The sequence below is a fragment of the Haliotis rufescens genome, unplaced genomic scaffold, assembly GCF_023055435.1.
Source record: "Haliotis rufescens isolate VD_foot unplaced genomic scaffold, xgHalRufe1.0.p SCAF_1, whole genome shotgun sequence".
In the NCBI taxonomy this organism is placed as follows: Eukaryota; Metazoa; Mollusca; class Gastropoda; order Lepetellida; family Haliotidae; genus Haliotis; species Haliotis rufescens.
This window is the reverse complement of record NW_025963779.1, coordinates 1,390,825-1,408,543: the sequence shown is the minus strand read 5'-3', so window position 1 is coordinate 1,408,543 and position 17,719 is coordinate 1,390,825. Positions and strand designations below refer to the sequence as shown.

The window sequence follows — 17,719 nt, the reverse complement described above, 5'->3', positions numbered from 1 at the left end:
TTGACAAAGAATGTAGGAATATATAGGTTCATCCCAGGAAGACATAGTCACGTGTAAGCGTGCAGTGAAAACGAGGGAGCTCCTGACTGCCTAACGAATGTCAACAAAAACGTAACCAAGCGATGTGTCACGTCGAGAGCTGAGGGACTGTGATGTGTTTGGAATTGTTTTTATTTGTGTTGGAATGAAATTTAATGTTGTTTGGCTCCTACCATCACAGAAGAAAGTGCTCGATTTGAAGCAGTGGGCGAAAAACAACATCCAACTATAATTGCAGCCACACCGCACCCCTCTCTGACGATTATCGCAGCCAAACCTCTCCCACCCTGCACCCTACTCTGACTGTAATCGCAGCCACTCCACTCCCATCCCGCACCCCGCTCTGACTATAATTGCAGTCACCCCACTCCCACCCCGCACCCCGCTCTGACTATAATTGCAGTCACCCCACTCCCACCCCGCACCCTACTCTGACTGTACTCATAGCCACCCCGCACCCGACTCTGACTATAATCATAGTCACCCCACTCCAATCCCGCACTCTACAAGTTTTTACAAAATTGACAGAAAACCTTCTTAGCTCTTGTTGTAAGTTTAATTTACTTGTGAATAATATTCCAAGGTATTAATAATCCCGGCACTATTTATATAATCCCATTTGGTTATCCTCCTTTTCTAAAAAATATAATAATTGTCTTATCAAAGTTTACTTCAGATGCCATTTATCCGAGTAGACTGATAGAACATCCAATTGTTTCTGTAACCCCGATATTGTGCTGGACATAAGAATTTCATCATCTGCAAACAGGAATATGAAACGTTCCATTATGTTGGGAAATGATTGGCCTCGATGTTTCCATTGATGAAGAATGAAAAAAGTTAAGGACTCAATACACATCCTTGGCGTAGACCGATCGGCCAGTCAGTCATACCGTTGTAATATCGAACACATGATTTAGCATTTTCCATTCAATTTTTGTGTTTTTGTAAATATTACCATGATCGCCGTCAATCCACACAATCGAATGCCTTTGTTCACAAAGGCAACATATAGTTTACGCTAATTATATGATAGGTACTTTTCAGTTACTGCGTACAGATTGAACATGTGCTCAAATGTTGAATAGCCTTTCTTGAATCCGGCCTGTGCTTCGGATATTTGATTTCGCATGTTTTACCACTGAATTAGTATGTTTGTCACATACCTTGCCTAAAATATTTTGTTAAATCATTTCATAAGAATAGAGTATATAGAATATAGAGAATATTCCTCTTCCACTCCGCTCCCCACTCCCCGCCTCCCCCCCGAAACCAGACTCCGCACACAACCCCTCACCCAACACCCACTCTGCATCTCAGTCAGACTTTAATCACAGCCATCCCGCACCCGACCCCGCAAGCTACTCCCTCCCTGCACCCCGTTCAGATCATAATCACAGCCATCCACACCCAAACATGCAACCCACTCCAAACCCACAACCCCACTCAGACCATAATCACAGCTATCCTCCACCCCACTCCCAGCCCCGCAATACTTCAACCCCCAACCCTACACCACACCGAATATTAAATGGAGCTACATCTGCACAAACTGAGTCAGCCTCAAACAGCATCTGAAGGAAGACAAGGGTCTTCCATTAACTTTCTAACCCCCACTTTCCTTAACATTATGGAGGGGCGGTTTGGTAGCCTTGTGGTTTAAAAAGCGTTCGTTTGTCACGCGGAAAAACCGGGTCCGATTCTTCACTTGGGTACAATATGTGAAGCCCATCCCGTGTGTCCCCCGCCGTGATATTGTTTTAATAATCATAAAAGCGGCGAAACCCACATTCACTCATTTAACATCGTGGGCAGTTTTAATAAGAACATTTTTTTATAAGGTCACATGCGTGTTCATTCGGTTTCATTACAAAATGAAATTTTACACATCATATATGCAATGTCCTTCTTATATCAAACCTGCTTTACAAATTTGTCATAATAATTATGCCGGTCTATGTTTGTTAGTTTGTCCACGTGTCAGTATGCTGAGACACAGGGTGTATCTTTTCCGTCTTCAAGTAACATACATCGCCAACCTACATTGCATTGTACTGCTTGCCCCTGATCTGGATTGACGTCATGAGGCACCATTAAACATTTTTCGCGGTTTTTCGTACAGCATATTCGACATTTACTGCTAATATGCGCACATAATAAATAATAAATTAACTATCCTAATAATTAAATAAATGTGGAAACAGATACCCTGGTTTGGGAGTGTAATTATTCATAAACAAATTGTTGTTAAGGTGTGACGAGATATATACAAATGGTTGTCAAGGTGTGACGAGACATATACAAATGCTTGTCTAGCTGCTCTGTGGCATGTACACGCATTTAGTCCACATATTTGCGTATCCCTGGTAACATCCAAACTTCGTAATCCATGTTAATATACACAATCTCAGAATAGATCCGGTCTCTAGATACACAAGAGGCACAACACGTTATCGGTGAGTGAGTGAGTGACTGAGTTGGGTTTAACGCGGCTATGTATTCCAGTTATATCACGGCGTGTCAGCTCGAAGGAATTGCAGGACTTAGACGTTTGGGGGAAACCCACGAGCACGGGTATGGTGCTGACAAACCTAAAAAACATGATCGGGGCGAACCCACAATAACAGGTTCCTTGCGTTCCCAGGGGGCGCAACTCCGTGAGCCTTAGACAACTGGGCCACCAGTGCCCTCAACAAGTATTCAGACACAAAAGAGTCAACATAGAGGACATTCTGTATTCACGTCTAATATTCCAGTAGAAACGACTGAACCCTTCCGGACTATATCTTAAGCATCACTATAAAATTAATAGTGATGATACCAGTTTTTCGCGAAAAGGGGAGCGTATTCTGAATCCCTCACAAAGTGTTCACATGAGGAAACGTGGGGCCGTATGGGACATGTCAATTCAGGAAATTGTCTACATGTATATAGAGGTTATCACGCGAGTGTGTTTGGGGATGGTAAATATCCTGCATTAGGAATAAACATTGTATTTAGCGAGCCTTGGCGAGCTAAATACATAGTGTTTATTCCTAATGCAGGATATTTACCATCCCCAAACACACAAGCGTGATAACCTCTTTATCATATAATGTCATTCTTTAATTCTGTGCTTCAAAATCGCTTTCCCTCTCTCACAAACAATACCGAAACATTGCAAGTTTTCCTGGAATGCGCGCATTAATATTTATTACGTCTGAGGGTAAGTGATGTGTCAGTCGGACAGTGACAGTAGCCAATATAGTTCCAACTGAAATCTCTTTCTTATACAGTGGCGAAGCAACATATACGCAATGGGTGTTTTTAATTGCCTTTCGCGGCAATCCATCGGTCTGTCTGCTGGAGTAACTGCCCTTTGTCAAAGGGAAGCTACTCTAATCCTAGTCTATGAGACGTCACAGCCACGGTCAGACGTTGTTGACAGTCGGTCTGTCCTGTCATAACGTTAAGAAGTGTAGTCAGATGTACACACAGCGACAAAACGAAACAAGGTAACAATTTAAACATATTTCGGCCAAATCCAAATATTTTAATTTGTGGAGGAAGGTTCAAGCCGCAGAGGACTACAAGCACAGATATGGCTACTGATCCCACTTTGCTAGGTCTCGTGGCCTCGCAAAATTGTGTCGAAATTTATATCTTCAAAGTTGCCAAAACTTATAAAATGCCTTAGCTACGTCACAGTTAGACACTGATTTTCAGTATATTAGACTGTTCTTTTGATAATGAAAGCAATTATCTCTGTAGTTTCTCCAGATTCCCGATGATTAATTCTGACTCGATCGCCAAAAAGTCCAGTAATTAAAAGGTCCAGGTTCAACAAAATTGATGGAAAAGGTTTATTGCTGGATTTTGGTGCCTTGGCACCTATACATTAAAATAAAAAATAGTTTACCAAAATCGGACATGGGGAACCATCCGAAAATAGGTCAAATCCAAGATGGCCGCCAACAAAAGTAATAATAGTCATAAACGTGGAACCAATAACAATAAAAACATTTATGATGAGTCTATCTATATTAGCTTGCCAGGATAAATGCAAAGGAATGTATATTTAACAATTTTGAAAGGAAAATTCACATACAAATTTAAAATAATGCTTCAAAATGACGAAAAAGTACATACATTTGTTAATGTCAGTAATTCTTGCAGAACATGAACCGATTTATTATAATGTTGACGTTTTACATATAAAATCATACAGTTTATTGTCTTCACATAAATAATCAAGTTAGAAACAAATATAATTGAAAAAAACCAAGGTATTCCCTTCTTCAAAATGGCGGCCGAGCATACAATGTTTTAAAGATAGACCTCAAGAACATAAAGGTATGTATAAGCTGTTTTTCTTTTATAGCTTAAATGAAAACTTGTATAATATATAGTTGATTGGCTCTAGAGAGGAATTACTGATGAAAATATGAACAAATATAAATATAAAATTTGAAACAGAGCCTTAAAATTAACATCAACATTTGTTTCAAGGAAAATCAAGGGAGATAATCCAAACTCCGGGAAGCAGTTATTTTTCTCAAATGGTATTAGCTTCTCAGAAACTTTATTAAAAGTTAATTCAGAAGATATAATCAAGACATTTAGCAAAAAAATCATTTGCTATAATCGGAAAAGCAACATTTGTATCTGTACACATGTCAACCATATTTCTATCAACTGTTACTATTCGCAGGTGACTATTCTCAACTGAAGGTGTCCTATGTAGATCAGAGATGGCGACTTGTTTGCTATGTATGGAACCAGTTAACCTGGACAAACCCCAGGATTATGTGAAGTTGATAGCAAAATGCTGCTGTAGCATTAATAACGCAAACAGACTGCACAAATTAGATGCACCAGACATCATATACAACTATAGCCTGTTGGTACACAGACAGTGTCGAAGTATGCATATAAATCCAAAGGCAATCAAAGTAGCTGAAACCTTTCGATCATATGTTTAAGCCTTAAATTTTAAAACTCACTGTTTTCTATGTGGTACTTGTTTTGACCAGGATGTTGCATACAAACATCCATATAGAAGTGTACTTCAGCCGTGCGATGGCTCTTGAGTTCCAGGAAGCTACTCAACATATGTCTGCAACATACTGTGTCAACAGGCAAGATGATTGGGCCAAGATGGTACAGTCAAGTATCGTGCCCATATACGATCTACCAGCTGAAGAAGCTATCCATCACCATGCTTGTGAAAAGAATTTTCGGAGAGGGACAAGTATACCTGCAGCTTATATTTAACATGAGGAGGCTCCACCAAAGAAGCGGAGACTTGGTCGACTGAAGTGTATGTCCTAGATGACAGCATTTGAAATTGCCATTTATTACTTGGAAGAGAGTGATGATGAATCGATTCCTTTGGACAATTTGCATCACATTATGAAGTCAATGCGTGCACTGAGTGATGATCAACTACACACTACATCTCAGTTGAAAAGGGAATTCATGAATCACTATGGGAACAAGGTATTCATAACTGCAATCAGGCAACATCATAACATTGCATCTCTTACGGCATATGAAAATGTTGCAAAGGTGGACAAATCCGACATGGACTGTTTGATTAAAGTTGGGGGAGGATACATTCATACACAGGTAGAGAGCATGTCGAAACATGTTGATGTGTATCTCGACAATGAGCAGATGGCATTGATTGACACCAATCTTGAGTACCTCCCACATGCATTACGCATCCTCCTTCAAGCATCATCAAGAGCTGAAACAGTAAACCCCATACTGCGTCATTGGGTCAGGCAATAATGCATTCGACATGTCCCCATCATTTCTGCCTCCTCGACAAGTTTGACAAAGTATCACACTATAACACAAATATGATCATCGTAATTTAGTGGATATGATAAGCCAACTCAGTTTCAGCTCCTCGTAAATTTAGAAAATTCTCGGTGACCACTCATGGTGTTCACCTAATCAGTGACATTGGAGATACATTCGTGCAATACCAGGCTGGTTATATAGATCATGCCAGCAAAAGGTTTGATGGCACTGGCTCAATCCATGCCATGGGCGAGATGGTGAAACGGAGGGTACCAAGAGTTAAGGTGGACTTGGATGATGTTAAAAAAATCAACAGTGTCAAACTATTCTCACAAAGAAATCCAAAGGCAGTGCTGGCGAACATTATCTATCCACCAATTGGTGACTTCTGTCTTGATGAAAAGAATAGCAAACTAGATATTTTGTGGAGTGCGCCACTTCTGTGTGTGTTGACCACTGTGTTCCGGTTGCACGCAGTTGCTCCATTCTGACATTCCATACCCCAGGAAGAGCTCTGAGATATTCTTGTCGATTATCAACGTGACACCAAGTGACGAATCCTGTGTCAGATCAATGCTGGAGTATATTTCCAAACATGCCAGACGACATGGAATCACACCGGTTATTACAATCGACCAGCAACTTTGGTGAATTGCATACATGATCATCGAATCACGGCCAGCTAAGAGCCCCTAGCATCAAATAGCCCTGGTCTTGGGGGGGGGGGGGGGGGGGGGGGGGGGGGTTATACTTAGATAAATTTTGTGGGTACAGATGGGAATCTGATGGCTGGATCAGGGTTAAAGGAGATCATCACTCACGTATATTCAGAGGGTAGTACAGATACAGATGTTGTCCGGCAAATCGGTGTCACAAGCTGTGCGGGCTCATTTCTTGAGGAACCACTTCTGCAATGCTCTTATCGTGTTTGATGGTTATTGTGGTGTTTTTTTACCAAGGATGAGACCCATCAGAGAAGAACTGGATGTGAGATTGGAGTGGATGTGGATTTCACACCAGACAGATTCTGAAAATGAAGAAAAAGCCCTTTTTGCAAATGGAAGAAACAAACAGAAATTCATCACTCTGTTGGGGTCAAAAATTGAAAAAGAGGGGTTTTTAGATTAAACACTCATCCGGAGATGCTGACTATGACATTGCAATGTCTGCCTGTACATTGGCTCAAACACAGCCTGTGGTAGTGGTAGGGAATGATACCGACCTTCTCATCCTGTTGCAATATCACTTCAGACCAGATACCATGAGGCCATCTTTCTTCAGACAAGTACAAAGATCATTGACATCTTCATCCTACAGATGATCCTTGATCCTAATCTCAGCCATTCTTTGCTCTTTGTACATGCATTGTAAGGGACCGACACAACATCGAGGCCATATGGCATAGGGATGGTCTCAGGAATATTCAAAGGTTTTCATGGTGACAGGTGGAAACCATGCAGAAATCGAGCAGGCTGGTAATCAGGCACTTGCAATCCTCTACGGCTGTATGCCTGGCTTGGATTTGAATTCTGAACGTGTGAAAAAATTCACTGAGAAGGTATGTATCAAGCTCAAATTACCTACCCCTTGGACACCTTCCACCGACATCAGATGCTGCCAGATTGCCGAGCCAACTAGTCTGACTCCAAGTGCAGACCTGGCTAGGCAACAATATGGATGCGACAGAATGGGGCTGGACGCTTCACAAGAGCAACAAGGGCACTACATGTATATTGACACCAATCACAAGGCACCAGCTGTCACTCCTAAATTTCTGTTGAAAATAATCAGATACAATTGCACTGAAAATGTGATGAAAACACATGCTCATGCAGAAAATAATTGTCTACAATGTACCTAAGCATGTGGACAATGCAAAGGGATGACATGTTCAAATGGACCAAGTCATGACTTTTCTGACATTACTGAATAATCGTCTCTTCATGTCCAGTATATGAGTGTGAATATAAAGACTGTCTTGAACTTTAGACATTTAAACTGATGGTAAGTTTGACTTGTAAACTGTAGTATTGCAGGGTTATTCCCTCTTTATAAGCCCATGTTAAGTATTTTGTAGTCCGATATGGAACAATTGCATTTTTTTCACAATCGGGTAATTTATTTCTGTGTATGATTTCACTTCAAAATTGTTAAATTTATATTCCCCTGTCTTGATCCTATGAAGTTGATTATAAATAGAGTCATCATCCATGTTTAGATTTTTATTGATTCTTTTTTTTTTTACTTTTTTTATTTTGGTTTGTATTGATGGTGGCCATCTTGGATTTGACCTATTTTGGGTGTTTCCCCAAGTCAAATTTTGGTAAACTATTTTTTTTTTTAAAGTAGACCTATCCAGGTAGTGAAATGTGTTAAAAAACCTTTTCCGTCAATTTTGTTGAACCTTCGTGAAAAATAAACCTTTAATTACCGGACTAAAATGACGAGGGCGACGCCAAGTTTGTTTATAAACCATGAAAGTAGTCCCTACTTGACCTTTGATATTTGCATCTCTATCCGCATATGACCCCAAAGGATATCGTTTTTATCCGTTGGCTTTATCCTGCCGAGAAACCTACCCATTATATGATAAACTATATTTATGTTAAGCTTTTGTGTGGCCTTGGATGCGGTAACCCTGATCAAACAACTTTTGAGCAAGATTTGTATGACACTCTTAGAAATAAATAAGTTGTGAAATCTAGAAACCAAAGGCTTGAACTGCTGCACTATTGCTTGACATAAAGGGAAAGTTGAATTTTAATACCAAGGAAATATTACAAACTTTGTGAACTGAACATATTCGTTTTCTTCTAAAGGGTAGGCAAAGGGAGCTACCGACAAGATCAAGTCTAGTGTCTGTGGGCCAACCCACCTCCCTTCCGCTCTGAGAAGTTCTTTAAAATTAGGTTTGGTTCAGCTCATGGTATGGTGTCTCCCAACTGTGCCTACAGTCCAATTCTGCCTGCAGTAAAATTATGAAATGATATAGTCTGATGCTCAGAAAGTGATGCATGAGTGAACATGACTGTTACCTGTTTCACCTGTGACATGAGATAAACTGGTCCATACTGAGACAACAAAACAGTGGAGGCACAACAGGAAACACTTGTGAATTAAATTAAAAACACAACACATGATGAATGTCACAGATATATTATATTTATAAAATAACACTGAAGATAGTTTGGGCAATACTTTCACACTTAATCTATTAACCACAGGCAAATCATAGAAAGATATTGTCCAAATTTGATGAGATGAACAGCGGCATCTAGGAACTGCATGGGTGTCGTTCTTCCGGAGTCGAGATGGTCCTTCAGTCTCTGTTGTCCATTTCCCATGATGTGATACAGTGACGTTGTTGTTGTTGTTGTTGTTGCTGCTGTTGCTGTTGCTTTAAGTGTTTAAGAGGTCGCCTTCTGCCTTTGCAATTTCGGCTGACCTGTCCCTCTTTTGGGACTTATATGTGAGAAGGGTATTCACATATCTATTGCGAGTTTTGGTATTCATAGAATTTCTATTTTGGTATTGATATTGCCACAGTGTCACAGTCATAAGAAAGCTGCTATGGTCCGCGTAACACATGGCAATTCATCCTTCAAACTCTATTTGTAAAAGACGGAAAGCTTGAAAGCTATACACAGCTTCCTTCTTCACACATCCGAAATTTGGACAACATGGAGAGGTACGCATCCATGCAACTCTCCGCCATCCCCCTCTGCTTTTCTATTATAATATCAAAGTTGATTCCAATATTTCACAGAAGACGAGCGAAGAACAGTCGATCGCACTCTTACATTTGATGCCTAATAAATATAACCATGCAAAAGTGTAAATATATCTCGTACAGTTGTCAACGTAATCGTTTCCTTGGCACGAACAGAGTTTTAATATTTCGACACCTGCTAAAACTGTAAGCAAATCTAAATGAACATTTTAGTATATATTGCCATTTAATCTGTTTGGCCGATAACCTAGACAGATTATTCTCTGACAATTTTATTTTATATTTCCTATAGCGCGAACCTATCTAAAACAAAGGACAGGCAACAGGCATAACCTTTCATCAACAAAGGTCGTAAACCCTCTTCTTTCTCATAATAAGAATAAAGGAGTAAACATGCCAAACTAACGCCTTCCTAATTTTAGTTTACCAATCTATGAAATATGAAGTTGAAAAATGACAGAAATTTATAGATTTTCTATGTCTTAAAACATGTTTAGGGAGCTTTCGGGATGTCCATCTTTCAAAACAGATTTTGGAAGTGGACGTAAGAAGCTGTAGAGCTTTCAAGCTTTCTTTCTTTCAAAAAAAGAGTTTCATAGATGAATTGTGAAGAGCTACCCGGACTGTTCACTTCATCGTTAAAACTGAATGATAATTAGAAAAATATGTATATAAAAGCGACAACACCCTTTCAATATTAGTAAAATATCTGCCAAAAGCAGAGTCGATTGTACAATTTCGACTTTGTCATGAGCATGCGTCCATGAATCACTATCAGATAGTGATGATACCAGGTGTTCACGAAAAGGTGAGCATATCCTGCCCCACCCGCGGCACCTGTCACATACACATGCAAAAGCAAGTCAACCTTAAAGTCAAGCAAGTTACCTTAAAGTCAAGCAAGTCAACCTTAAAGTCAAGCAAGTTACCTTAAAGTCAAGCAAGTCAACCTTAAAGTCAAGCAAGTTACCTTAAAGTCAAGCAAGTCAACCTTAAAGTCAAGCAAGTTACCTTAAAGTCAAGCAAGTCAACCTTAAAGTCAAGCAAGTTACCTTAAAAATAACACACGGGAACATATGGTTCAAGTATAAATAGGAAACTGCGTCAAATATGGAAATGTCATCCACATGTCCACCCAAAAAAAGTTTTGAAAGTTTTACTGAGGCCCTGACTGTTTGATATTTTAACTTTGAAACCACTATCCCACATGACAAAGGTAAGGGGAAAAATCATTCCCTGTCCATGGGACCTTTGTTACTAAACGTGGTGATAATAGATCTAGTGATGTATTCAGAGGTTCAGGACAATTGTTAAAAATGAAAGCAAATGTCACCTGAAGACTTCCTCATTGATAACATCAATGAAAGATTAGGGTGTGAGACACCAATTGTGCTCCCTTCCTGCGGATCTGCGCAAATTCTGTTCGGATTGGCAAAACCAGAACAAGGTAACCTGGCCAAGAAATTTACTTCAGGTATGTCGATGATCTGACAACGTTTAAATAACCATCAAATAGCCAATTCCCGATCTCTGATTTACTCACTCGAACTAGAAACTCTGGAGACCAATGAGAACGCCTTATCTGTTTCATATTTAGATCTAAGCATAAAGATTCAGAGTGACAAATCACTCTCCTCATGACTGCATGACAAGAGGGATGACTTCAACTTTCCAATAGTCAACTTTACCTTTATGTGGAGCAATATTCCAGCAGCTACAGCTTATGGTGTTTACATTTCAAGCATGCTCTTCCTGCTCTTCCTGCGAAGATTTCAAAGAGCGTCATACAACTCTTGCTCAAAAGTTGACAAAAATGATGTCCGATTCAATTCCGTTTGAAATGGACCCATATGTAACACATACTCACGATATAGTCGTAATCGTACAATCAACTCTACTTTTAGCATCCCGACATGGGTACAATATGTGAAGCCTATTTCCCCCGCCGTGATATTGCTGGAGTATTGCTAAAAGCGGCGTAAAAACAAACTCACTCACTCACGCACTACTTTTAGCAGACATGTCTTGTGAATATAGAAAAAGGATTTGTCGCTTTTAGTTATTTGATGGCGAAAAAAGCTTAGTAGTAAGCAAAACGCGGTGTAATGCTTTGTTTCAAGCATAGACTGAATTCGGTACATTATCAAATCTCACACAACACACAATGCCAATAATATGCTTTTATTCAGTACCGACAATACATGGTGTCAAGAGAGTGTGATTTACTGATATGTTATAAAACATGGGGATTGCTAAAACAGGCAAATGTATTGGAATAGATTTCAGAATGCAGTCAGCAGTACATTTATCATGTGATAATATGGCAAAATGTACAAAAAGAATAAACAATGTTATGGTCCTTCATGTCTTATTCAACATTTTGAAATACTTTTTTTTACACAGCCAAATGTGTAAAGAATTCTATTCTACATTATATTTGTATGTCGTTTTCGATTCCGTTCCGTTCATTGTTTCACGGGGTTAATTAAGGATCCTGCTGAGACCCGTGTGTCCCAGTAAAGGAAGCCATTACATGGCATTTTAACGCCCGCCGTGTTTCCCCTAATTGTTTCCACCGTGGTTGCCATGGTTCCCTCCATGTTTTCCGTGTTGTCCATGGTTACCATGATTCCCTCCATGTTTTCCATGTTGTCCATGGTTACCATGATTCCCTCCACTTTTTCCGTGTTGTCCATGGTTACCATGATTCCCTCCACTCTTTCCATGTTGTCCTTGGTTACCATGATTCCCTCCCCTTTTTCCATGTTGTCCTTGGTTACCATGATTCCCTCCACTCTTTCTATGTTGTCCTTGGTTACCATGATTCCCTCCACTTTTTCCATGTTGTCCATGGTTCCCTCCACCTTTTCCATGGTTTTCATGGTTACCATGATTCCCTCCACTTTTTCCATGGTTTCCACCGTGGTTACCGTGGTGACCGTGCTTCCCTCCATGTTTTCCATGGTGACCGTGTTTCCCTCCATGGTTTTCTTGGTTTTCATATTCATGTTGTTGTTGATTGTTGTCATAGGCGTTCTCGTTCCCCTCTTCTTCATCGTTGTTACTACTGTCATCAACGCCACCGTCTTGCTCGTACACACCTGTTGAATACATGTGTGTTTTTAAATTCACTTGGCGATTGACATATTTGTCAAATGTTAACCTACGCTTTACCCACTACTGAGTTCCTTCAGAGGTGCTGGTGCATTATCCCATGTTGATCCGTATACCTCGTACCGGGAGATGGCCTGGTACATAAAAAGCGTAGGACACAAATCATTCACTCACTTTAAGACTGCCCCGTGACCATCCGGGGGAGAATAGATCTTCAGCAACCCATGCTTGCCGTAAAAGGCGACTATGCTTGTCGCAAGAGGCGACTAACTGGACCGTGTGGTCAGGCTCGCTGACTTGGTTGATGCATGTCATCGATCCCATTTGCGTGGATCGATGTTTATGAAATTAATCACTGGATTGTCTAGGTCAAGACTCGATTACTTACAGACCGCCGTCATATTACTGGAATATTGCTGTGTGGCGTTAAACAACAAACCAACCAACCAACTTTAAGACTTCTTTATGCTTCCAATGGCCAAAACGGTTTCAGAAACGTCAAAATGTACATGGAAACAACGGAATGTTGTTCTCGATATAAAAACAACGGAATGTTGTTCTCGATATAAAAACAACGGAATGTTGTTCTCGATATGTGAACTGAAAAGGGTTTGTATTCTTACAAGCGGGAGTAAACTTTGAAGTTTGCATGTTCACGATGTGTGTCACGACACGGGAACAAAGGACGTCGACATATATTTGACTTCATGATGATTCACCAACAATAAACTATTTGGGTGCTTCCTTGCAGTTCGGGTGTGGGTAGTGTATGGAAGAAGGGCATACATACTGTCGTCATACCACCCGTGTGACTGTATCAGCATCCCCAACATCACCATCAACAACAACGTGCACGTCTTCATCCTGACTGAAAGTAGGACATTAATCGTCAAAGACATGAATCGCTTTCTGTCACTGAAATTTACACTAATATTAAAGAATTGATGTAAGTTTACTTACATTAGTGAGGTTTGTGAGGTTTACAATCATAGATTTGCTATCTGAGGACTATCTGAACTTATGCTTTTCAATATGTTTAGTTCACAGAAAAAAAGGTCCTACGTGATAAGATCGACTTTGTCACCATTGCACGAATAAGATGGGCAAACACATTTTGGCTGCTGTAAAAAAATATTATTCACACTAATCATTGTATGACACTGATAATGTAAAGCTTATTAATCACCCTACATTTCATGATTGTTTGTCTTACCTGGACACTAATTGGTTTGTCGATTTCAAGAAATGTAAGGCACTTGCTAGACTCTCAGGGATGCCCCAGATACCTGCAATCATGGAACACATGACACGACATGACAAGCAATGTTAATCGTAGATTTGTTTTTTATTACGAACACAATTTCCTCTATGTATCGCGGCACATTTTGTTTATATAATATCCACTGCATGTTTTCTGTATTACTAATGTATGATGCTCGTTTATGAACATGAGAGTCCGGGGCTGGACTTCGCCCCTGGATTTCCCGGCCTGAGGCAATGACAGTCATGGAAGGAGAGAGATAAACGGAACCAAGTACTGAATCAGAAGCTCGGGTCCGATATCGAGATCGGCCATGATATCAACGTGATTCAGTTTCGAGACACATTATCTAAGCAAACACAAACAGGCGTATCGGTTTATCAAACTTTCAATTTACTTTTATTTCAATGTTCACTGTTTTCAATAGACAACACTTCAGATTAATAACTGCATTCAACGATTGTGGTTTGGGTAGCCTAGGCTAAGTTGTTAAAGCCTATTCTTGTTGTTTACAGCTGTGATATGTCTGGGAAAAGGCTAAACTTACCAGCACACGTACCCAAAAAAAAAGGAACATGTGAATTAACCTACCTGCAGTCCGAGCTGAGTGAATACGTTGAAAAAGAATGAAGGTTTAAATAGGCCGTAGAAACTGCACAATCGTCCTCATCCTCATTATGATTGGTCAACGTCAGCAAAAGTGTTTATGGTTGGTTACAGATGCAAACATGTTTCTGATTGATTAACACCCAAACAGCAACAGAACAACATTCTCCAGACTCATGACAAATCTAAGTGTCCATTACGCGATTGAGATCACATCATAGACCTCAGTGAGACCTTCTCGTCTGTTTCATATTTGCATCTATACATATAGATTCAGATCTTTTCACATACTAATGATAGAACACAGATTATACAGTGATCTAGAGCCTCTCAATACCTGGGCCAATAAATGGCTAGTTTAGTTTAACCCGGTAATAACAACATTGATATTGTTCACTCATTGCAATAATCGAGCTGCAGATAGTATTAATAACAATACGGCTCCTAGCGCATCTATCTCCAACAAACAGCTGGGCGTTACCCTCTCTCACGATATGATATTGACAGCCCACATTGACAATATTTGTCGCTCAGCTACCAAAATTATTTGTTCGTGAAGAATCGTCCTGTCCAGTATCTATCTCGTTTTTATAAGGCCTATATTAGAATATGCTTCAGAGGTATGGGATAACTGCAGTCAAGAAAATTCCGAAAAACTAGAAATGATTCAACTCGAAGCCGCTCGCATAGTAACATGTCTCCCTAAATTCTCATCAAGATCGAGTTTATATTTTGAGATAGGATGGGAAACACTATCTTACAGAAGGAAAAATAAAAAGCTTTGTACAATTTACAGTATTATTACTAATTTATGTCCATCGTATTTAGATGACACGTTACCCCTAAAGTATCAACTTTTAGTAGGTATGAGTTACGAAATAAGAACAATATGAATATGCCGCATGCACGAACAGCTACCTACCAGCATTCAATGATACCTTCTTCAATCAAACTGTGAAATGTGAATATGAATATGAAAATGAATACAGAAGTTTAATATCTGTGTCAAATTTTAAACAGATGATTTAAAAAATACTATTGCAGCTCCGCCTCAACACTTCTTAACCTAACATTATAACAGCTGGAACTACATTTACAATTCAAAATCGTGGTCTGGTGGTAGAGCGTCCGCCCGGAGAGCGGAAGGTCCGGGGTTCGATCCCTGGCCGCGTCATACCAAAAGACGTTAAAGATGGTACTTGTTGTTACTCTGTCTGGCGCTCGGCATTAAGGGGCTAAAACAAGGACTGGTCGGCTCGGAGTCAGTATACTGTGTCTGAGTGGGGTATCCATGTTAAACTGCGGCATGGTATCTCAGTGTGCTAGCACTATTAATCGGCATCAGTCCGGACTAGTACAAGCAGCCACACACACACGTGCATCCACGTCGCTATATAAGTGCATTAATCTTGGGCGCGACGTTAAACCCCATTTTACCTCACCTCACCTATAGCCGAAGGTCGCAATAATCTCATTTTCAACAGCGTTCAAAAATATATACTGTCAACTGATAGATTCGAGTAACTCTTTAGCATAATTCTTCGACCACTTATTATCAATCAGTGTACAAACTGCATGCATATATATGAATACAGGGGTATGTCTGCCTTTGATTTAAACATATTTTTTGCGGAAAATCAAATGGATTAGCCACAAGTGACACACTTACGAGGCCTTCTCCTATATACATTTCGTTACAATGTAATATGTGAATAATGATAGTGCAGAATAAATGTACAGTGCATAGGAATTATATATATAACTAATGAGAAAATATAATAACACACACATATACATATATATACAGTATTACACACAAACACATATACCTACATACACTCACACATACATATACAAGCGTATACATATATACATATGATAAATTTATAGTTTTTATATATTTTTGGTATACAATGGTACATTTGGGAAGGGGATATGATATATTATATAATAACAGTAGTTAATAGACTAATAGACATTTTACATTTATGCGTAGGGTGGAAATACAGAATATAACTAAACTGTGATAGTTACATTGAATGCTATTGTTTTACATCAAAAACAAAGTTATAACGAATACCAAAACTAATAGAATATATATATATATATATATATATATATATATATATATATATATATATATATATATATATATATATATATAACTATGACTTTTTGTATTGAAACAACCATGTATTAAATGTGCAGAATCAAGATAGTTTGGAAGTAGCTCATGAAATATAATTCTTGTTACATTAGATACAATTTAAAATCTGTTTTAAAATCTGTTTGTTACTACAGTGAATTGATGGACATATTCAAAAATGAAGTTATTTTGTTCTTCGGATATATTTTTGTTACCACTAAGAATTGTTTCTAAATTTGGCTGAGTCCCTATATTCCTAATGTTGATTAACAAAGACTTCTTATTAAAGAATATTTTTTACATTCAAGAAAATAGTGAAAAGCAGTTTCGCATGGGGAACCGCAAGAGCAAGAAATAGTGTCTGACAATTCAACCCTAAATAAATAATCCTTTAGATTGCTACATCTATGTTTAAGTGTTGTGTTGATAATATTAATTTGACGCTTTTCATAACTGAAATAATATTGAGATTTAATAATATTAGGATACATTTTTGTTTTTAATCCAGCTACAGAGATACTATTTTTAATATTTTCATTTTGTAAATTCCATTGTTTCAAAGAGTCTATTATAAATGATTTCTGAAATGTACTTGTTCTGGCAAAAGCTACAGTCATGTTCTGTTTGTTACGTAGCTTATAATTTGAAGCAGGTGATCTATTGTGGGGTCACAAATCATTTAGATATGAGGGACATTCATTTATTATTATTTTGTGCACTGGCATAAGTTTTTTAATTTTTCGTCTCTCTTTTCGTGGTAGCCAGCCGGTTTCGAAATATAAACTCTCTCTCCAGGCCAATTTGGTCAAATCTGTAACAATTCTGTCAGCGTCAAGTTGAATTAGTTCAAGTATATTTTCGTTATGAGCGGAACAGTTGTCCCATACCTCCGATGAGTATTCTGGAATAGGTCTCATAAATATCAGATAGATTTTTGACAGATTATATCTATTTAATTTATATTTAAGTTTACGTATAGCTGAAACCATTTTCGCTGTTGACGTAGCAATAATTGAAACATGTGCAGTCCATGTCG

The 17,719-nt window shown here is 38.9% G+C and overlaps 1 protein-coding gene across 1 annotated transcript; it reads right to left on the bottom strand.

The window, feature by feature from the left end:
- Nucleotides 1–11,721: 11,721 nt before the first annotated feature.
- LOC124117464 lies at nt 11,722–13,975 on the bottom strand. The gene is made up of 3 exons (XM_046479375.2): nt 13,884–13,975; nt 13,461–13,538; nt 11,722–12,657 (listed from the first exon to the last, which is right to left on the bottom strand). The coding sequence occupies exons 2-3, from the start codon at nt 13,467–13,469 to the stop codon at nt 12,022–12,024; spliced, it is 645 nt and encodes a 214-aa protein (XP_046335331.2). The 5' UTR covers nt 13,470–13,538; nt 13,884–13,975; the 3' UTR covers nt 11,722–12,021.
- Between the last annotated feature and the right edge of the window lie 3,744 nt (nt 13,976–17,719).